The following is a 22,619-nucleotide window of genomic DNA, read 5'->3' on the forward strand; positions in this document are numbered from 1 at the left end:
TTCCGGCTTTTTTCTTTTTGCTTATGTGGTGCTGAGGAATGGAACCCAGGGCCTCATGCATGCAAGGCAAGCGCTCTACCACTGAGCCACCTTCCCGGCCCCATATAGTTCATTTTCAACGTAGTGTTTAGTATCACTGCTGCATTTGTTCACCCATTGGCCTTTCATTTCTGTGCCCCCTCTCCCAAAGACAGGTAAATGAACAAACTAGACAAAAAGAAAATAAAAAGACGACAACAACAAATAAAAAAATAAAAACACCTCGTTTCCATTTCCTGGAGTTCAAGAACTATTACTGTATAGATCTGAAGCACATAGGCATTGGGCCTGCATGTCCCCTCCTAAGAGTATCCTCCTTTGTCTCATTGTGTGGGAATGTCTAGAGTCCTGTATAATTTATCTTGTCCCAGTGTACTTAGATCTAGCTTCTGCATATGAGAGAAAACATGTGCTATTTGTCTCTCTGAGCTTGGCTTACTTAACATGCTTTGTTATAGGTCCATCCATTTCCCAGCAAATGACATGATAAAAATTGCATTATGTATATGGGTATCCCATTTTTTGGATCTGTTAATCTATTTTAGGGCATCTGGGCTGTTCCCATAACTTGGCCATTATGAACAGTGCAGCAATTAAGATGTATATGCAGATGTCTTTATGGTATCCTGGCTTGTCCTTCTGGGTAGATGCCAGGAGTGGTTTCCTGGGTCATAGGAAAAAGTCTATTTAGTTTTTGTTTTTGTTTTGAGGAACCGTCAGACTGCTGTTCAGAGCAATTGTAATGGTTTACATTTTCACCAACATTGTAACAGGTTCCTTTTCCCCCACATCCCCACCAACCCGTGTTCCAATTCACAACATTGGCCAATGAGGTGAGATGGAATGAGTTGTTTTGACTTGATTTGCATTTCCTGTATGGCCAGGGATGTGGAGCATTTCCTCCTATGTTTCTTTCCTATTATCTCTTCTTCTAAGTCTCTCCTTAGCTCCTTTGCCCATTTCGTGATTGGCTTATTAGCTTTGGGAGGGGTTAGTTTTTTGAGCTCCTAACATCCTTTTGGATGTTAGGCCTTTGTGGGATGTATGGCAGGTCTAGATCTCCCAATCTGTTGGCTTTCTAGTTTAGTAACTAAGTTCTTTGATGTGCAAACCCTTTTTATTTTGATGTAATGTAATCCCATTTGTCAAGTCTTACTCCTATCTGTTGTGCCCTTGGGAATCTTTTCAAAAGGTTTCTGCCTGGGCCTGAGAGTTCTAGTGTTTCTCCACTCCCTCCTGCAGCAATTTCAGTTTCAGGTCTGATGTTGAGTTCTTCAATTCTCTTTGAGTTGATGAACAGGGATCCACTTTTAGTTTTCTGCATATGGATGCTCAATTTTTCCAACACCAATTATTGAAGAGGCTTTTTTTCCACCAAGTACCTTTTGGCTCCCTTATCAAATATCTGTAAGTATACAGAAGACCAGCAATCCTGTGTGTGTGTGTGTGTGTGTGTGTTGGTCATGGGGCCTGGACACTGTCAGAAGACCAGCAATCGTGTGTGTGTGTGTGTGTGTGTGTGTGTGTTGGTCATGGGGCCTGGGCACTGTCCCTCAGCTCTTCAGCTCAAGGCTAGCGCTCTACCACTTGAGCCACAGCACCACTCCTGGATTTCTGGTTGTTTATTGGAGATAAGAGTCTCATGGACTTTCCTGCCAGGGTTGGCTTTGAACTGTGATCCTCAGATCTCAGCCTCCTGAGGTGTGAGCCACCAGCACCTGCAAACCCTGCAATCTTAGTCTACCTCTTTGTACTTTTATTTTCCAAAGTCTCACTTCATGGCTGGGGCTGTTGTTTATGCTTCTTAGAGCTGGGATGGCAGTGGTCCACCCACTGCATCCTCCTTCTTATGGGTTGAGACCTAGTCTCAAACCACAATTCTCTAAATCTTTGAACAGTATCTCTTCATGTCCAGCAAGCAAAAAGGCTTGTGTGTACTGTAATTCTACTTCACTACCTATTGCTGTCATTGCTCAAATCTTCCTTTGGGTTTGAACTTTAAATACAGTTGTGTCACTTACAGTCCTGTTGCCACAATTAATGCAATCGCCTCTGGCTGGCTAGCTTCCCATCTGAGAATACTATTTCCTTGAAGAAACTTTTTTGTCATGGGGCTTGAACTCAGGGCCTGGGCACTGACCCTGAGCTCAAGGCTCAAGCCTAGTGCATTTTACCACTTTGAGCCACAGTGCCACTTTTGGTTTTCTGGTGGTTAACTGGAGATAAGAGTCTCACAGATTTTCCTGCCTGGGCTGGCACTGAACCACGATCCTCACTCCTGAGTAGCTAAGATTACAGGCACAAGTCACCAGCACCCGGTGACAATTTTTTTCTTTTGAAGAACAATTGATATACCCACTCATATACACTGGTGTTATTTGGTAATTTCTATAAAATCATCATCACCAACAGAACCATCACCTCAAACATGCTCCCAGTGACGTTTCTCTCTCTCCTGGCCTTCCTTTCCTTTCTGCCCTAAACAACTGTTGATCTACTTTGTAATTTGCATTATATGTGTATATGTATTATATATAAGCACAGACTGTAGTTTTTCCTCCAGTACATATATTTGTCTCAACAGTGTCCTTTGAAGTTCTGGCTTTTGGTAACATCGTTTATTCATTGAAAAAATAGATCTTGTGGCCAGAGAATTGGAGGGGAAAGGGCCAATAAATGCATCCGTGGTACTCACTAGACACTATGCTGAAAATGAGCCATACCACTTGTGGGTGGGGATGGGAGGGAAAAACTGGGAACGAGTGACATTGTCCCAAACAAATCCACTTTTTTTCTTTGTTGCTGTTGGGTCATGGGGCTTGACCTTAGGGCCTGGCTGATGTCCTGGGCTCATTTTGCTTAAGGCTAGCACTCTACCACATTAAGCCACAGCGCCGCTCCTGGTGTTTGGGTGGCTCATGGACTTTCCTGCCTGGGCTGCTTTGAACAGTCATCTTCAGATCTCAGCCTCCTGAGTAGCTATGATTGCAGGTGTGAGCCACCAATGCTCAGCTTAGGAAAGGTACTCTTTACCTGACTTATGTAACTGTAACCCCACTGTACCTTTATAATAACAAAAGTAAATAGAGAACACTGAGAAGTCACATTTACTGTCCTGTTTCCAAACTGCAGCAATTACAATCATGTTGGGGGTACAACCAATTTTAAGTTCCTGCCTCTGAACTTTTCAAATCGACCAACCAAAAGAAGTTAACATCTTCCAGTTAGTGTAAACACATGGGCTATCTCATATCCTTAGAATGGAATGCTTTGGAAGTCTGGAAGGGCACATTCCATATCCGTTAACACAGTTCTTGTAGCTCTAGGAACACATCCAGTAAAGTCTTACTCACTATTTCAACACTCCCATTTTCAAGAATGAAAATTATCAGCTGGTAACAGGGACAGGGTAGTGGGATGCAAGCAACGAACTGATGGCTTACATCTGTAATCCTAGCACTCAGAGGCTGAGGGAGGGACTGCCCAGCAAGTCTGAGGTTAAATTGGACTACAGTGACACCATCTCCAAAAAAAAAAAAAGTTAAACCAGTACCAAAATATAGTACTGCTTGGTATGGTTATGTATAGTGGAGAAATGAAGATTTAGCCAACTGTTAGAAGAGCCCATCTCCTATAGAAAAATGGCATGCTCAGAACACAAAAATGTTGTTTCTCCTCTGCTTTCAGTACTGGGGGTGTTCTTTAAAAGTCCAAAGAACATGTGTGAAAATACAATTCATTTTATTTTTTATTTTCTGTTGGTCATGGGGCTTGAACTCTGGGATTGGGCGCTGTCCCTCAGTAATTCAGCTCAAGGTGAGCTCTGTCGCTTGAGCCACAGCGCCATTTCCGGCTTTCTAGTGGTTTATTGGAGATAAGAGTCTCAGACTTTTCTGCCCCGGGCTGGCTTTGAACCGAGATCCTCAGATCTCAACCTCCTGAGTAGCGAGGATTACAGGCATGAGCCACCAGCGCCCAGCTTACAGTTCATTTAAAAAGCCATTACTGATGTCCCAGAGTTAAATCTGCATGCTGCGCATCACAAACCCCATCTCCTTATGAAGGAGGGCTAACCAGCACGGGGTCTGATGTTTAACACTAAACTCCTCTAGCAGAACAGAACTCTGCCTGTATTCCCAAGATACTTAATGCTGCTCAACACGCCCTCTAGTGGGAAGCCCCCCAAACAACCTGTTATTAGCAGAACATTTTTTTTAAAAGGGCAAATAGGACCTTTCCTCTCTATTCCAATTCAGTGCCAAATTCCTTCTGGAATTCCAGTAAAACTCACTAGGGCCTTCTTTTTGGTGGAGAATGTAGGAATTCTGTTACTCTGGGCCTGCACAATGGCTGATGTTTCTTAATTTTGTCATGGGGCTTGAACTCTGGGCCTGGGCACTGTCCCTCAGTTCTTCAGCTCAAGGCTAGTGCTCCACTACTAGAGCCACGGTACCACTTCTGGTTTTCTGGTGGTTAACTGGAGACAAGTCTCACAGACTTTCCTGCCCAGGCTGGCCTTGAATCACGATCCTTAGATCTCAGCTGAGATTACAGGGGTGAGCTCCCAGCACCCAGCAATGTTTCTTAACAAAGGTCACAGTCTAATGCCACCATGTAAAAAACCTCCAAGACTAGAATCACATCTAATACAGAGGTGCAGTCTGTTTGGACTTAATTTATAAAATGAAGTCTGGTCAGTTTCCAAGATGTTGTTAGGGAGAGTGGTGTTTGAAAAAAAAGAAAAAAGCAACAAACTTTACAGTTGGTGCTGGCAGTGCACACCTGCTGTAATCTAGCTACTCTGGAGGCTGAGATCTGAGGACTGGGGCTGGAAGCCTGTAGGGGCAGAAAAGTCCTTAAGACTCCATTTTCCAGGTGCTACTGAAACTAAGAGCATATGTGACAGCCTAGAACACACTGTATTTTCTGTTTTTTTGGCAGGAAGTACAGGGGAGAGTGCTTGATTTTAGTTTTTCTCAAGTGCACATTACTAATTCCAATTGAATTTCTGGGTGGTAGAGAAATGACACTGAAATAACATTCCCAAAGAAGAAAGTGGTTTGGATTTCACTGAAAATGCTCTGATCAGTACTGTTTCCACATATGCAAGGGTTTCTAGATCACACAACACACTGGCACACTAAGATCCTGTGTTGCTGATTCTAGTTTTAAGACTCTAACTACAGAACTGTCACATTTAAAAAATAATTTTGAAGAGTGCATGTATGCATTTTTTTAATTCCAAGAGACTAATAGCTACACATCTTAATATACATCCAGTAATCATATAAAACATGCATTTATAGACTCATAAGGTAGTCTTATCGCCCAGCCACTGAGTACAGATCAAAAGAATAACAGAGTATTTTTCTATCATCTTTTGAAAAAGGCTAGAGGGGAGAACTGTGTATCTGCGGCAGAAGAACAGGAAATACAAGCAACTTGACAAGACTAAGTTTATTCTATTATTTTTATTAATAAAAAATTAACCATGATCATATAAAATGAGTGGCTGGGCTTATAGTTTGCTACACCAAAGAAAATAAAAAATACTTGAGATCATGATACAGTGATTTATAATAGCATTCCTTGATAGGCATTTTAATTTTAGCAATATGTTTATCTCTTAAATTATATAAAACTAACCCTTAGTGTCAGGGACTACTCATCACAGCTACTCATGAACCAAAAAGTGTTTCCCAGAGGTGGAATCCAAACACACACTCAAGCCACCTCCCCAAATGATCTTTTGCTAAGTTGCCCAATCAGAAATCAGAGCGTCACCCACGCTCCTGTGGGAAGGGGACCCCATTTGCACCTCAAGTGTTAGGAATAAATAACACAAAGTAAGGATGCACCATGATCTCCAAATAAATTAGTATAAGTGCCACCGAGAATTATTAGACATAATCAATGTGTTTAAATACAAAAGTCCAAAAGATACAGTAATTTTATTACATAAAAATTCTCCTGTGTACTAAAAATGTTAACTTACAAGACATATATTTTTATAAGTGTAGCGGGATAGTTATGATGGAATTATTTCATCAAAAATTTTCATGACTGAAGAACAACAGGTAGTGGAAATATAAGCACTCCATCCTCTAAATTCTAGACCGTTATACCCATTCTCTAATAATATAAATGTCTGCTCAACTCATCTTTCAAAAATAAAGTCCATTTCGTTCTCCACAAAAGCTTCCTGCGGGGCTGACAAAGTATGCCCCATCTATTAAAATAGGGCTGTCTTCATCTTTGGATAAGGTGTCACCACGTGAGAAAGTATAGTCATAGACTACTACATTTTTCTCTGATACAGCAGTGGGGAGTCCATTAAGCACTTTTGAACACTGTACCTTTAAAAGTTTCTTTTTAATATAGCTTTGGGAAAAAATATCTATGGCAAAGTACATTTCATTCTGACTGGACAGCAGAAAAATACCATAAAGAAATGTAGTGTCAATTCTATCCATGATATCTCTTCATGTTAGGTTTTCCACTCTAGGATATGACTAACAAAAAAGTTTTGTTAAAACATCTTAAAGTCCTTTGACTTAATAGTATTCAGCGAAGACAAAAATGAAATTAAGCACTATAAATAGTCTTTAAAAATGTGGTTCTCATTTACAACAATTTCATTAACAGATAGTGAAGTATAGATACAATGTATCTAATACACTAATAACTACATTTAAAAACCTCTAGTAGCATTTAGAGATAGTGAAATCTTTAATACTAATATATATATGAAACATGTTCACAAAGAACCAGGACTACTCCTCCATGAAAAGAACACTTGTTAAAAATAATTAACAGAAACACCAATAAAACAACAGAAACTCATTGCAATTCACTTCACCCAAGGGTATGACACAAGATTTTGGCTTAAGGAGGTAGATTCAAAAGAAAAAGAAAACCAGATACTCCGTTCTTTGTCACTTTTATTCAGTAGTAGTTTTTTTCCTTATTTTCAGCGCCAGACATGGCAAGGAGTGATTACAGCCAACTGTTATTAAAACATTTGTTCGCAACATGTACCCCTTTACCACAGACCCCAAGCTGACTCCTTTTGTGTGCTTTCATTCTTTTTCTTGTTTTTTAATATACCACCACCGAGACCAGGTGGAAGGGGCTAGGTAAGAGATGAAGGGGGAGAGTCCAGGAGGCCAGAGAGGAGGAATGCTACAAGCCACAGTAAGAATGAGCTGTTTTAATTTAAAAAAGGGGAAGGGGTGTACCCCACAAATGATACAGTAATGAGGATACACAATTAAATCCCATAGCATGACTGAAGGCTTTCACTGTGTTTGACGTCATCACAATGGAAGGCATAAAAAGTGGAGTAAATCAATGTTGATACAGTCCAATAGTCTAGTCCATTAGGCAAGATGGTGCAAGAAGTCATTTAAATTAAAAGTGCCCTACCCTTACCTAAATGGCTAGCAGACATGGAGAAGCCCCGGTGGTGAATGGCACTCTCTCCATGCAGCTATGAGTGTTGTCGAATGGCACACTGTCAAACACTGGGAAGGGTGCCACAATGGACCCTTCTCTTACAGGTACGAATGCTAGACTCAGCTATCTCAACTAAGCAGGATGCGGGCTCTTCTGCTAGGAATGCCAACCCTAATTCACTTTGTCTTGAAATATATACAGATTGTTTGTAGTAGCTACAGCAATGATATTTTCCTTGGGGTGCCAGGCTGTATGAAGGATTTTCTTGTTGAAGTCTAGGCTGTCAACACTTATTTCATCTTTCTTTCGCTTGCCGCTTGCACAGACTTTGCGTGGCTTCAAAACTGTGCGAGGCTTATTGTTCTCTCGTGACGCTTCTAGGGTTATATCTCGCTTTGTGTTCCTGTCGAACATTCTGAAGAAATTATTGTAGGACCCAGTCATGACGACACTGTAAGAGTAGAGCACCCGGTCAGACACGCCAAGAGACTGTGGCTCTACTTGACCCTGGACCTACACCCCACAGCGAACACGGACATGAAACCAACCCTTCTACTTGAATACATCAAACCTGCTTCTGGTGTGACTCTAAAAACTCTTCCAAAGCAGACACATCCTCATTCAACGTTCTTAACTCCCTTGCAACTACAGACCATGTCATCGGCTGGATTAGCCACATCTTGAAGTACAGCCCTCTGAAGGATTCACATATTGCCATCTCCCTCACATGCTGTTCTTAAGAAACCAGTGCTTTTTAATGTAATTTATGAACTTTCTAATTTGTTCCAGATAACCAGAGTCCCCTCCCCTGCCAAAAAAAAAAAAAAAAAAAACCACCAAAAACAACAACTACTCATGGAGGCCGGGTCTATGTAATCCAAGATGTCTTGAACTTGAAATCTTTCTGCCTTGGCCTATATAGTGTTAAGTTTATAGGCATGTGCCACTATGCCTAGCTCAGCTAACCCTATTTTACAAATGCTTTTACTAATTCTGTTCATGATAATAACTGAAAATCAATTCTGCTTATACCACTAAAACTTTTTTTTAATGAATGAATTTTTATTATATATATATATATATAAAATGCAACAATGCTTTGACATATGTCCACATTGTGGAATGGTTAAGTCAAACTATTTAACATGTATATTACTTCACTTTTTTGTGACAAGATTATTACAAACCCACTCTCTTCACAATTTTAAAGTACATGTTAGACTGTAATTAACCATGGTCTCAATAAGAGACTTTCTGAACTTCTTCCTCCTGCCTAATAGAATACTGGAACATTTAAAATAGCATAGGGATATAACAAGTAAAATAGAGAAGCCAGGAAAAGTTCAAAACAAAAAATGTTCAGTTTCTTCAACTATTATAAATAAACTAAATAAATTGAAGGGGTGAGGGAGGAAATGGGAAACTCTAAGTTTAAATCAATATAAGAAAAATATCAAATACAGTGAACATTGTTTGTGTCCAGATTCAAACAAGCCAGTTGTAGAAAAGCATTTATGAAACCACCATAAAAATTTGGATGCTGAGGGGGCTGGGAAGGTGGCTCAGTGATAGAGTGCTTGCCTTGCATGCCTGAGGCCCTGGGTTCGATTCCTCAGCACCACATAAGTGAAAAGGAAAAAGCCAGAAGTGGTGCTGTGGCTCAAACGGTAGAGCACTAGCCTTGAGCTGAAGAGCTGAGGGACAGTGCCCAGGCCCAGAGTTCAGACCCCACAACCAGACCCAAAAAAAAAAATAAAAATTTGGGTGCTAACTAAAATTTTATTATATTAGAGATTCTAGGCATGTGTTTCTAGTTTTATGTGTAATCATGGTGTTACCACTAAAACTTTCTAGGCAAACAATTCCAATATCAGTTTAGCTGGCCCCATTGGCTCACTCCAGTATCTTCGCTGTATATACTTTGTGACTGAAAGTAGGGGGAGAGGAACCACAGTTTAAGGCTAGCCCTTGAAAAAAAAGTTTGATTCTCAACTGGTAGGGTGGCGAGAGGGCACACACTGCCATTCTAAGCTGTGTGGGAGGTGGGATACTAACTACTGTCTGTGGTTCCAGCTATAAATAGGCTTTAGGTAAGCAGGTGACTGACTACCCCAGCAGGAAGCCAGAACCTATCTTATGGCTGGGATTCCGGACAGGTATTTCCCACTGCACACAGCTCCCCGTCAGCCCTACCAGCTCACCACCACCAAGTGTCCTCACAGGCAGCACTTCTAAAGCCTGGGACAGCCCTACAGCTAGACTGGTACCACTACAATACCACCACCTTTCCACAAGGTTAAATCATTACTGTAACAAGGATTAGAAAACCTAGGATCTGCCTGCTCTGTAACCAAGAATTATCTTCAGTGATGTCCATTCTCCCAATGATCAAAATCAAATTCTGCTTAGTACATGACACTGAAGCCAACGGAATCAATCCCTTTTAAAAGGACTTATGTAAATCAAGTGGACATTCCTTCATTATAGGAATTTGTTAGTTTTTAACCAATGAAGAACACTTGTGTTTCTCCTGTAATTTTTAAGTTATTATTAAGCATTTCTGTAGCATTCTTGACAAAAATGTATGGTGTGAACTCTAATCCCAAGGAAAAACCAGCTAAGTTCATGTGATTCCACCCCCTACCCCCCAAGGCTTGAACTTCTGGGACTGGGTACTGTCCCTGAGCTCCTTTTGTTCAAGCCTAGCATGGCACTCTACAACTTGAGCCAAAGCATCACTTCCAGCTTTTTCTGTGATTAAACAGAGGTAAGAGTCTCACGGATTTTCCTGCCTGGGTGGGCTTTGAACCATGGTCCTCAGATCTCAACCTCCTGAGTAGCTAGGATTATAGGTATGAACCACTGGTGCCAGGCTTGTTTGATATTGGGGGGGGGGGAGGGTGGCGCGGGACACACGTCAGTTGTGGGGATTGAACTCAAGGCCTGGGCACTGTCCCTGCCTGAGCTCTTTTGCTCAAGGCTAATGCTCTACCAACTGAGATACAGTGTCACTTTTGGTTTTTTAGTGGTTAATTTGAAACAAGAGTTTCCTGGGGACTTTTCTGCCTGGGCTTTGAACCACAATTCTCAGATCTCAGCCTCCTGAATAACTAGAATTACAGATGTGAGCCACCATTGCCTGGCAATGGTGATCTCCCAAGTAATTACCAAAACACTGGAAGTGGAGCAGTGGCTCTAGTGGTAGAGCACTAACCTCTAATGAAAGATTAGGGACAGTGCCCAGGCCTTGAGTTCAAGCTCTAAGAATGGCACACACATACATACAAAAGAGCTGTTTAGCATAAAATCTATACAACAATCATGAAAGAAAATTCCTTATGTAGATAGTATAAAATAGCTGGGCGCAGGTGGCTCATGCCTGTAATCCTAGCTCAGGAGGCTGAGGACCTGAGGATGGCAGTTTGGAGATAGCCCAGGCAGGAGAGTCTCTGTGAGATTCATCTCCAATTTACCATCAGAAAACTGGAAGTAGAGCTGTGGTTCAAAGTGATAGAGTGCAAAAAAGCACAGGGACATAGCCCAGGCCCTGAGGTCAAGCCCCACAACTGGACCAAAACAAAACAAAAAACTATATAAAGTAAAATAAGTAACAAAGAGCCAGTAATACAGCAAATAGCACAAGGGAATCTGGGTAAAAGCGAAATGACTTCTTTTGCTATGTGACCAAATTTTGAAGTTTGAAATTATTTCAATAAAACCTTTTCCATGTAACGGAAATAATTCCCACTTCAAACTGTTTTAAACAAGAAGGTGATAGTGATAGTCCTGAACTACAACCAATTATATGTCTTTTCTCTAAATCTACTTAATTTCCTCTCTCTCTCTGCTTCTTTCCTGTCAGGTTCAGTATCATTCAAAGGCAAGGCTTTCTCACTGTTGCCCATAGGACTCTGTGTTAGCACGGCCAGCCTATTACGGGGCTTCATGTTAAAACCAGACAATTCCAGTTACAGAAAGTTCTAGTAACATGCCCTATAACACCTAATATAATGACACAAGAATCATACCAAGCTTCTAAGATGAAACTACTACTGAGTAAAGAACTTCTAACCGTGAATATTTAAATGATTTCAAAGTTGCTTTCTCTTAATTTAAAACATAATCAAGGGGCTGGGAAGGTGGCTCAGTGGTAGAGTTCTTGCCTTGCATGCCTGAGGCCCTGGGTTCAATTCCTCAGCACCACATAAGCAAAAAGAAAAAAGCCGGAAGTGGCGCTGTGGCTTAAGTGGTAGAGCGCTAGCCTTGAGCTGAAGAGCTGAGGGACAGCGCCCAGGCCCAGAGATCAGGCCCCATGACCGGACCAAACAAACAACAAAACCCATAACCAAGCAGTGAAAAAATTTACTAACAAGCCAGGTGCCAGTGGCTCACACCTGTAATCCTAGCAACTCAGGAGGATGAGTTCTGAGGACTGCAGTTTAAAGCCAGCACAGGCAGGAAAGTCCATGAGATTCTTATCTCCAATTACCCCAGGCCCACAGTTCAAACACCACGACCAAAAATTACTGACAATTATAACATTCAAAGCATAACATTCAAAGCAAGACTTACTAATTTTTTTGGTGCTCATATGAAAAAGACTTGTTTGATAAAATAGTGAAAAGAATTATACTGTGGCAAAACTGGAGATAAAAATAATGCCCTGTAAGCCAGGCGCTGGTGGCTCCCGCCTGTAATCCTAGCTACTCAGGAGGCTGAGATCTGAGGATCGTGGTTCAAAGCCAGTCCGGGCAGGAGACTGTGAGACTCCTATCTCCAATAAACCACCAGAAAACCGGAAGTGGCGCTGTAGCTCAAGTGGTAGAGTGCTCCCCTTGAGCTGAAGAGCTGAGGGACAGCACCCAGGCTGAATTCAAGCCCCACAACTGGCAAAAAAAAAAAAAGAATATAAATTACTTATGAGCCGAGAAGGTGGCTCAGTGGTAGAGCGCTTGCCTGAGGCCCTGCATTCGATTCCTCAGCACAACATAAGCAAAAAGAAAAAAGCCGGAAGTGGCACGGTGGCTCAAGTGGTAGAGCGCTAGCCTTGAGCTGAAGGACAGTGCCCACCCCCAGGGTTCAGGCCCCATGACCGGACCCAAAAAAAAAACAAAAAACAAACAAAAAAAAGATATAAATTGCTGCCTCTATGAGGTAATATCTCTAGGTAAAGTTTTTTGTTTTTGTTTTGGTCGGTCAGAGGGCCTGAACTCTGGGCCTAAGCGCTGTCCCTTAGCTCTTCAGTTCCAAGGCTGGCACTCTACCATTTCAGCCACAGAGCCACTTCCAGCTTTTTCTGCTTATGTGGTGACAAGAAATTGAACCCAGGGCCTCATGCATGCAAGGTAAGCGCTCTACCACTGAGCCACCTTTCCAGCCCTAGGTAAAGTATTAATGTAACAATAAATTATCAATACTTAAAGACTTCCAGTGCTGGGCTGGGAAGGTGGCTCAGTGGTAGAGCGCTTGCCTTGCATGCCTGAGACCTTGGGTTCGATTCCCCAGTACCACATAAGCAAAAAGAAAAAAAAAAGCCAGAAGTGGTGCTGTGGCTCAAGTGGTAGAGCGCTAGCCTTGAGCTGAAGAGCTGAGGGACAGCACCCAGGCCCAGAGTTCAGGCCCCATGACCGGACCCCCCCCCAAAAAAAAACAACAACAAAAAGAGGCCAGAGGGGAAGGTAGCTGAGTGGTAGAGTGCTTGCCTCTCATGCATGAGGCCCTGGGTTCGATTCCTCAGCACCACATAAACAGAAAAAGTCAGAAGTGGTGCTATGGCTCAAATGGTAGAGCACTAGCCTTGAGCTGAGGGACAGCACCCAGGCCCAGAGTTCAGGCCCACGACCGTACCAAAACAAAACCAAACAAAAACAAAAAAACTTGACTGAAACATTTAGGCAGATAAGAGACTAACAAAAGAGCATTATAGCAGTGTCCATTATCATTACTACTACTACTTTTTTGGGGGGTGGGGGGGAGAAGGTTGGTTGTGAGGCTTAAACTCTGGGCCTGGGCACTGTCCTTGAAATCTTTAGTTCAAGGTGGGCATTCTACCACTTGAGCCACAGTGCCACTTCTAGTTTTCCGGTAGTTAATTAGAGATAAAGAGTCTCATGGACTTTCCAGCCTGGCTGGCTCTGAACTGTGATCCTCAGATCTCAGCCTCCTGAGCAGCTAGGATTACAGGCATGAGCCACCTGTGCCCAGCCATCACTTTCTTTTCAGCTCATCAACTCCTGGTAAATTGTTTTATTGTTTTGTTTTAGTAGGCTTTAAACTCAAGAACTTGTGCTTGCACATACACTACCTTAGCCACCCATCCACTCCTTCTGCTTCAATTTTTTTTGAATAGAGTCTGTGGTTTTTGCTTGGAGTTGGCCATAAATCATGATTTTTCTATTACACCTGACATAGGTGTGGGCTAAAAATTTGATTTGTACCATTACTTAATGATGAAAGTGAATGAAAATTTCTTTCATGAATTAGAGTTCTATATTTACTCACCTAAGTATGAACTAGAAAATAAGTCTATTTAAAAAAGTCCTCTGAGCAGCACGATATATTTCAGCATCAGTACAGCTAAATTACAAAGGAAGTTCAAATGTTTGCTTGCAATGGCATGTGTGAATTAACTTTTCTTTTTAATGAAGAGAACCAACACAAGCAATAGCAGAGAACAGTAGGTCTTCCCTTTCTGTTTTGAGTGTCTTATTATGCAGTTAGTGTAGCCTCAGACACGATATTCCTGAGTGCACCATAATATCCCTGGCTCTAACATAATTTTAAATGTCTGGTTTAAGCATAATTGAATTAATTCAAGTTCTATCAAACACTGAGTTGGTATCGGTACCATTACAAACCATTCTCTACATAACCACTTCAAAGAAAAAAGCATGCAAATACCTGGTATGTTTCCACAGGCCGGTTTTCCATATTTAAGTCCCAAATTTTGACCGACAAATAGTCTCTAGTCATCATATAGCGACCACTATGGCTAAATTTTACATCAGAAATAGAGGAGATGATTTCAGAAAAAAATGACCTGTTACTGGGATCTTCTGGTTCTTCAAACACTAAAAATAAGCAAAAAGAAGGTAATATATTTGTGTGTATGCACACACGCACGCACCAATACTGGGGTTTAATTTACAGTCTTACACCTCATTTGGCTTTTTTACTCACAGCCAACACTCTACCACTTGAGCTAAAAGTGCTGGCTAAATGGATTCATCTGCCCAAGGCTCTGAACAACAGTTCTCAAGTTTCAGCCTCTGGAATGATTAGGATCACAGGCATGAGCCACAAGCACCATTTATAATTTCCTTTTTTTTTTTTGGTCGGTCGTGGGGCTTGAACTCTGGGCCTGGGCGCTGTCCCTGCGCTCTTCAGCTCAAGGTGAGCACTCTGCTGCTTGAGCCACAGCGCCACTTCCGGTTTTCTAGTGCTTTATTGGAGATAAGAGTCTCAGACTTTCCTGCCCAAGCTGGCTTTGAATGAGCTGGCTTTGAACTGTGATCCTCAGATCTCAGCCTCCTGAATAGCTAGGATTATAGGCGTGAGCCACTGGCGCCCAGCTCTAATTTCAAACAGATAAAATTATAGGCTAATAAAAAACAGGAAAATATTTCCAACTCTAAAAATTTAATTCCCTGAAAGTTTAAGAAAATGTCTGAATATTAAATTGAAGATGCAGGGTATACAATGCACTTTTTAGTTATACAGCTACTTTAGGAGAACTAATAAGTGCACCAGGCTAATCTGCCATCTACCAGTAAGGTAGATGGCCAACCATCGCCCTGACAAACATACCATTCTTTCCCACAAACTCACGCCAGGCTATCTTTCTAGTAACAATGTACCTGAATTTACAAGTACTCGTGGCAGAAAACAAGAATATTACAACTTCTTAACGTTTTGAAGCTAATATTTTTCTATCTTTAATTTATAAAAGCAACTTCTCAGAATAAATCTTCCTAGTAAGCTCAAAATGGAAAGGGGGAAAAGGGAATGGAGAAAAAAACCCCAAAGGAACAGGCTAGTTTCAGACAAATAAAATAATGCAGTTATAAAGATGCATGGAACTTACGTTTAGAGTGCCTGTCACAGAGGGCGGATGCCCTCATGTCACATAACCGAATAGTTCCTTTACTGCTGCTGTATACGAACGTGTTACAGCTGTTTGGATGGAATTCTGCTGCCGTAATCACCTCTGTGAGCTCTTCCATATTGGCAGGCTTGATATCCACAATATCTGGACAGCATTTTATTAAGGAACTCCACTGGGAAAAAGGCTAGTATAATCCTACAATTCTAAAACTAAAATTCATCCACAGGCCTAAAAGGTATCATAACTTTAATGCTAAAAACAACCAAGTCGATTTTTAGAAGACAAAAATGGGAAAAATTAAGACTGTGGGGGCCTTTCTAATTATGCGACCAATCCTAGAAGGCAACCAGGCATATGGCATGTCCCTGTAATCTCAGCACTTGGGAGATGTGAAAGCAAGAGGATCATAAGCTCAATGCCAATACCAACATAAAATTAAAACCAAAAAGGAAAACAAGCAAATCCCAGAAGCCATAGAAAACACTGATACTTTGTCAACATTATAAGAACTCCAAGAAGGTGAAAGGGGTAAATTGTACCACAAATAGATGTAAATTAATACAAAAAAGGTGTTAAAACCATTCCTCCAAAATAAGCTTTTCATTAACTAGACTGATAAAGGAACAAGAAAACAGCCTGTCTTAACACATGTTAGTAAAGTATGACTTTTGATAAATTTTGTCAATCTTGAAATGACTATTTGGAAAATACATTAAGTAGTAGTAATAGCTGCTACCATTTATCAAGATTTTTTTTTGGGGTCCGGTCATGGGGCCTGAACTCTGGGCCTGGGCACTGTCCCTCAGCTCTTCAGCTCAAGGCTAGCGCTCTACTACTTGAGCCACAGCGCCACTTCCAGCTTTTTTTCTTTTTGCTTATACACTTGTGTGTATATAGAAAAATATAGGGAAGACTATAAATAGAAGTATGATTTGGAAGGCTGGGAGCATGGTTTATGTGGTAGAATACTTGCCTAGCCTGTACAAGGTTCTAGCACAATCCTGGTTACTTCAGAAAAGGGTGCAGGATGAACAATTTCTACTGATATTATACTATTATACTTTATACCTTGTATGCACTTATTTTTCTTTTCTTTCTTTTTTGTCGGTCACGGGGCTTAAACTCTGGGCTTGGGGGCTGTCCATGCACTTATTTTCTAAGCTCAATGGGAATATTTCTGATTGTCCAAAACACTCATTATAAAGAAGTGAAATTTCTGCCAGGTGCTAGGGGCTCATACCTGTAATCCTAGCTACTCAGAAGGCTGAGATCTGAGGATCATGGTTCAAAGTCAGCACAGACAGGAAAGCCCATGAGCTACTTATCTCCAGTTAACTACCAGGAAACCAGAAGTGGTGCTGTGGCTCAATGGGGGCCGAGTGCTAGCTTTGAGCAAAAGAGTTGAGGGATGGCACCCAGGTTCAAGCCCCACAACCAACCAAAAGAGAAATTTGGTTATAAATACAAAAAAATTAAAATAAATCTATGAGTCCAATGAGCACCGTATTTTCTTTAGCAAAAACTGTTAACGAAGTAGCATAAGCACAAATGAAATCAAGTGGATACTGAAACTTCTGTCTGTAATTTCCAGATGCCAAAGATTTATTCGCAAATCATCTGCAGATAAATAAGTTTCATAATCACTATTAATAGAAATTGAATTGATGTGGTATGTATGAGCATTGGCAAATATTCTTCGTGGACTGGCCTCAACCATTAGATCCATGGGCCTGAAGACTGGCACCTGTTAATAGCACATAGAAAACAGAATATATAAAAGGTTAACAGTTCAGGACACACCATCAGTATAGTTTTTGAGACAGCATAAAATAGTGTATTTTAGACTCAGTTCTAAGAAGCAACAAAACTGACCCTTTATTGGAACAGGACGAGAAACAATTAGGAAAATTTATCTCCTCTTACTGGTAGCAATGTTATTACAATTTGTACTTCTTGAAAGCTATGCAAAATGATTAATATTTACAACATAGCACCCAATTCTTGGTATTTTTAAGCTATCAGCTTTGGTCCATTTCTACTTTTTTGATCTCCAAAGAAAATTAATTTTGCAATAGCAAATACAGCATAAAATAGTTGTGTTAGAGTGCTTATTCTATGGCCATCTAAAACTCCCATGTAGTTCAGCTTCTATGTTTAAATGGGCATTTTCATTGTCTTACACCATCACAAAACAGTTGGAGGCCTAGGGCCTAACTAATCGTTCCTATTTAAGTCTTACCCAAGAGCCTATCCAGAATAGTATAAACCAGTGTAAGAATCTTTTTCCAAGCACTTACTCGTAGTGTAGTAACTGTAGTGGGGTCTCTATACCTTCCATCTTCTTCTTTCAAGTTATACCCTTCTGGTCTTTTGTCCCTTTCACTGATTTTCCATAATTTTATTGTTTTATCTGGGGAAAGAATGAAGATTTCAAAAGGTAAGACGGGTAGAAAAACAATTTTATTAGGACATTTAAAAATACAGCATTTCATACTTCATTTAAAACTTTACACTTGGGGAATAGGAAGGTGGCTCAGTGGTAGAGTGCTTGCCTCACATCATGAGCCCTGGGTTTCATTCTTCAGCACCACATAAGCAGAAAAAAGCCTGGGAGTGGCGCTGTGGCTCAAGTGGTAGAGCGCCAGCCTTGAGCTGAAGAGCTGAGCGACAGCGCCTAGGCCTGGAGTTTAGCCCCCACAACCGACCAAAAACAAACACAATACAACAAAACAAAAACCTACTTTGACTAACTTAATAAACAAATACCATTATATTGTGAGTAAAATACATACAAATACAGCACAGAACTTACTGGTGTATAACATTAACATTACTCAAATATATTCCAAGATCTCTATCCTTGAAAAATAACAGAAGCTGCAGGAAAGCAATTATTCATGTGTATGAACACGTATTTCTAACTAGGTGAATTCCACACTGCCTAATGTTTAGAACCAAATAGCAGGGCACGGCTCCCCTGGTTCTCTTGCTTGCTGGTCCTGTCAGATTCCCTTCTAGCCCTGGGTACCTTCACTGGTCTCTCCTTCCCCATCATGGGTTAGTGCTTCCTAAGTCTGGAATAGGATATGAAAAGTATTGACTGAAAGCACATGGCCTCAATTCCTTCAAGACACAAAATGCCCATGTTTAAAGGTGTATAAAATAGTAGCTTCCTAAGAGTTAACTTTTATTTTATTCTGTTTTAAGCTTAAAGTTGCAAAGACAGCACAATATTTGTATGTACCCTTCACCTGGTTTCCTCTAATGCCAACATCTTTTGCAACCATGGCACATTTGTTAAGACAAGAAATTAACACTGTTCCCAAGTGTTTCACTCCAAACTTGTAACCTTTAGTCCTCAAGTGCCCTAAGCTTCTCTGACTCAACTGCTTCTCAATGGTAGTCAAGTACTTTGTAGAGCATCTGTCCCTGAGGCTCTTACTGTACTTTTGTCTGTAAATTCTCTGTAGGAATGAATACCCATCCCTTATTTGGAATTATCACTATGGGGGACTTAAGTGTGCTTATTTTATTTAGTGTTATAAAAAAAAAACAAACAGGGGCTGGGAAGGTAGCTCAGTGGTAGAGCGCTTGCCTTGCATGCATGAGGCCCTGGGTTGGATTCCTCAGCACCACATAAGCAAGAAGAAAAAAGCCGGAAGTGGTGCTGTGGCTCAAATGGTAGAATGCTAGCCTTGAGCTGAAGAGCTGGGGGACAGCGCCCAGGCCCAGAGTTCAGGCCCCACGACCAGACCAAAAAAAAAAAAAAAAAGCACATTTTATATGAAAGCATGATATCTTAATAATTTTTATAAACAAAAACAGGAATCACAAAAACAAGCTGCACAGCACATAATGCCATTTTATAAAAGAATTGCAAAAGAGGGGGGGGGGAGATGGGAAGGGGAAACAAAGGAGGAGGCAGCAATGCTTGGTAAGAAATGTACTCATTACCTTGTCCATGTAATTGTAACCCCTCTGCACAGTACTTTCACAATAATAATAAAAAAAGAACTGCAAAACAACTCCCAGAACTTAGCAATGTTTATTCACTTGTTTAGAACAATGTTTGTTCTCCTGGTAGATCACTGTTCAAAAACAGAGCAAAACTACCTTTAGTAACTTATTACCCCCCCCGCCCTTTTTTTGTGCCGGTCATGGGGCCTGAACTCTGGGCCTGGGCACTGTCCCTCAGCTATTCAGCTCAAGGCTAGCACTCTACCACTTGAGCCACAACCCCACTTCCAGCCTTTTCTGCTTATGTGGTGTTGAGGAATTGAACTCAGGGCCTCTTGCATGCAAGGCAAGCATTCTACCACTGAGCTACCTTCCCAACCCTTAATTTATTTTTCTGAAATCACCATCTGAGCCAATGACAAAGTTGTCCAGTGACAACCAGTTTATACAATGTGCATAATGGTTTCAACCTTCCACACTGGACCCTACTTTTTTTTTTTTGCATGTGTGCTAGTCCTAGGACTTGAACTCAGGTCCTAGGTGTTATCCCTTAGCTTCTTTGATCAAGGCTCCACTTGAGTCACAGCTCCACTTCTAGCTTATCTGGAGTAGATTATTACATAAGAGTCTGCCCTGCCAGTCCAGACTTGCTTCAAACTACAATCCTTAGATCTCAGCCTCTTCCTTGTTGGCCTGGTGCTGGCCCCATGCCCTTTCACTCAAAGGTAATGCTCTACCACTTTGAGCCACAGCTCCACTTTGTTTTCTGGTGGTTAATAGGAGGTAAGAGTCTCAAGGACTGTCCTGCCTGTGCTGGCTTTGAACCATGATATTCAGCCTCCTGAGTAGATAGGATTATAGGTGTGAGCCACCAGCACCCAGCTTGGACCCACTTTGTACACATAACCTACTTTGTACACATATAAGAACACAATCTCTCATTGTTTTGTTTACAATTCATTTTCACAACAAAGACAAAAACTGACAATGTATTCTACAATACTGGTAAGTATTTTGTTGGAATTCAGGTACCAAATGTATTTTGGAGGCACTTTTAATTCTGTTTACAAGTAAAAAGTACATGGATTCTGGCCCTTGACCTAGACACTGGAATACACAGCAGCTTCTGGTCCACACCAAGCCTCTGCAGTGCTGAAGCGTCTGATGGCTGTCAAAGAAGCATGATGAAGCCTCTATGGCAGAGCCATGCACAATAAACAGACGAGCAAGGTGAGTTTATTTTGATCTACATTCTGTGTAGAAAGGAAAGTTTCCTGGTCTTTTCTCTTCGCAGAGACTGCTCAAGGACATTGCTCTTGGGAAGGCAGAGTATCCATCATAGAACACTCACATATAGACAACAAAGGAAAAAGACTGACTTACCATTGGTAGACAATAAAAACTGAGCAGCATTTTTCTGGGGCAACCACCTAATTTTGTTGATCTTCTCTTCTATTTCTAAACTTTTCAAGTAGTCAAACTCTGGTTCATGGCTCTGGAAGGTACTGTAAACATTATATTCTCCTCTGCTATGAGACTGGATTTTGTTCTAAAATGGAAAAAAAAAAAAGATTTGGAACAACTGTTGAGAAACATTCCAAAGAAATCAAATAAGAAATTCAATCTCAACAAACTAAAAATAGAGTGACTTAGCTTTATCTTATATGTAATTATATTCTACTTTGTGTATTTAAAGATTTCACAGAATATAGCTCAAATGAAGAGAAAAAAGCTAACGGTAGGCTTCATTCAATTGCAAAAGAGTGGATCAATGATATTACTAACTTACTATTATGTATTAATGAATACAGAATCAAACTGATTAAGAGAACAAAAAATTAAAACTAATGACACAAAGAGAATGATCTAAAATTCAACACTCTTTCTCTATCCATTGTAGGGGAACAATTTCCAGTCTGCTGTTAAATGATGTTTCATATCCTTTTCCTTTTAGGTGTCTGCCTCTTTGGGAAGAGTCTTGTCTTTTTCTTTTTTTTCTTTCGTCGGTCGTGGGGCTTGAACTCGGGACCTGGGCACTGTTCCTCAGCTCTTTAGCTCAAGGTGAGAGCTCTACCACTTGAGCTACAGCACCACTTCCGGTTTTCTGATGGTTAAGTGGCGATAAGAGTCTCATGGACTTTCCTGCCCAGGCTGGCTTTGAATTGCGATTCTCAGATCTCAGCTCCTGAGTAGCTAGGATGGCAGGTGTGAGCCACTGGTGCCCGGCATCTTTGGGACGGTTCTTTCGTAAATACAATAGCTCCATTTGACCCCTATGACATACTCTTAAGACTGAAATCACTGAGAAATTTTGCTAACAATTAAGTCTACATTCAGTACGACCCAGCTGTGCCCCCGTGGCTCTATTAATAATGGCTGATCCTAGAATAGGAGCTCTTCTTTCAAGCCTTAAATATACTGATGATTTGATTCTTTTAGGATCAGTTTGAGAAAATAGAAGCAATTAGATAAAGACACTACACCTGTGAACTTCTTTAGTTAACACTAAGGCCTCAGCAAAAGGAGAAATTATAGTCATGTTTACAATTTCATCTTCACACAATTACAACTTTGAAAACACTGAAAAGTGTCATTCAAAAACGAAATCTATGGAAAAATGGTTCAAATTTTAAAAAACTTAAGCTGAGCTATCAAATAAAGTGTTTACAATTACTTAGTAACAATAACCTACTGTATCTCCTGATTCAGAGAATCATGTTGGAAGACAAGTTCTGGCTTTTTTCAAATAGCCTGCTGATGATCAGGATTGTTCACTCACATAGTTTTTTTGATCCCTGTGAGAGCACCATCAATTATGAGTAGGTTTGCCAACATTAAGAATGCGTAATAAAGCCAGGCTCCAGTGGCTCCTGACTGTAATCCTAGCTAATCAGGAGGCTGAGATCTGAGGCTTGCAGTTTAAAGCCAGCTCAGGCAGGAAAGTCTGAGAGACTCATCTCCAATAAACCACTAGAAAACCAGAAGTGGCAATGTGGCTCAATTGATAGACTGTAGCCTTGAGCTGACGGACAGCACACAGGCCCAGACCGACCAAAAAGAAGAA

The 22,619-nt window shown here is 40.9% G+C and overlaps 1 protein-coding gene across 1 annotated transcript in view; it reads right to left on the minus strand.

Moving 5' to 3' along the window:
• Nucleotides 1–7,820: 7,820 nt before the first annotated feature.
• Nucleotides 7,821–22,619, minus strand: part of Ppp2r2a (protein phosphatase 2, regulatory subunit B, alpha) — a 74,694-nt gene continuing 59,895 nt past the window's right edge. The window contains exons 4-9 of the mRNA XM_013034396.1: nucleotides 20,939–21,104; nucleotides 17,896–18,008; nucleotides 17,165–17,342; nucleotides 15,578–15,742; nucleotides 14,395–14,564; nucleotides 7,821–7,945 (exon numbers count right to left, since the gene is read on the minus strand). Coding sequence (XP_012889850.1) covers nucleotides 7,919–7,945; nucleotides 14,395–14,564; nucleotides 15,578–15,742; nucleotides 17,165–17,342; nucleotides 17,896–18,008; nucleotides 20,939–21,104 — 819 coding nt within the window. The 3' untranslated portion in view covers nucleotides 7,821–7,918. The remainder of the gene's footprint in view (nucleotides 7,946–14,394; nucleotides 14,565–15,577; nucleotides 15,743–17,164; nucleotides 17,343–17,895; nucleotides 18,009–20,938; nucleotides 21,105–22,619) is intronic.

This window comes from Dipodomys ordii, unplaced genomic scaffold (genome assembly GCF_000151885.1).
Source record: "Dipodomys ordii isolate 6190 unplaced genomic scaffold, Dord_2.0 Scaffold189, whole genome shotgun sequence".
Taxonomy (NCBI): domain Eukaryota; kingdom Metazoa; phylum Chordata; class Mammalia; order Rodentia; family Heteromyidae; genus Dipodomys; species Dipodomys ordii.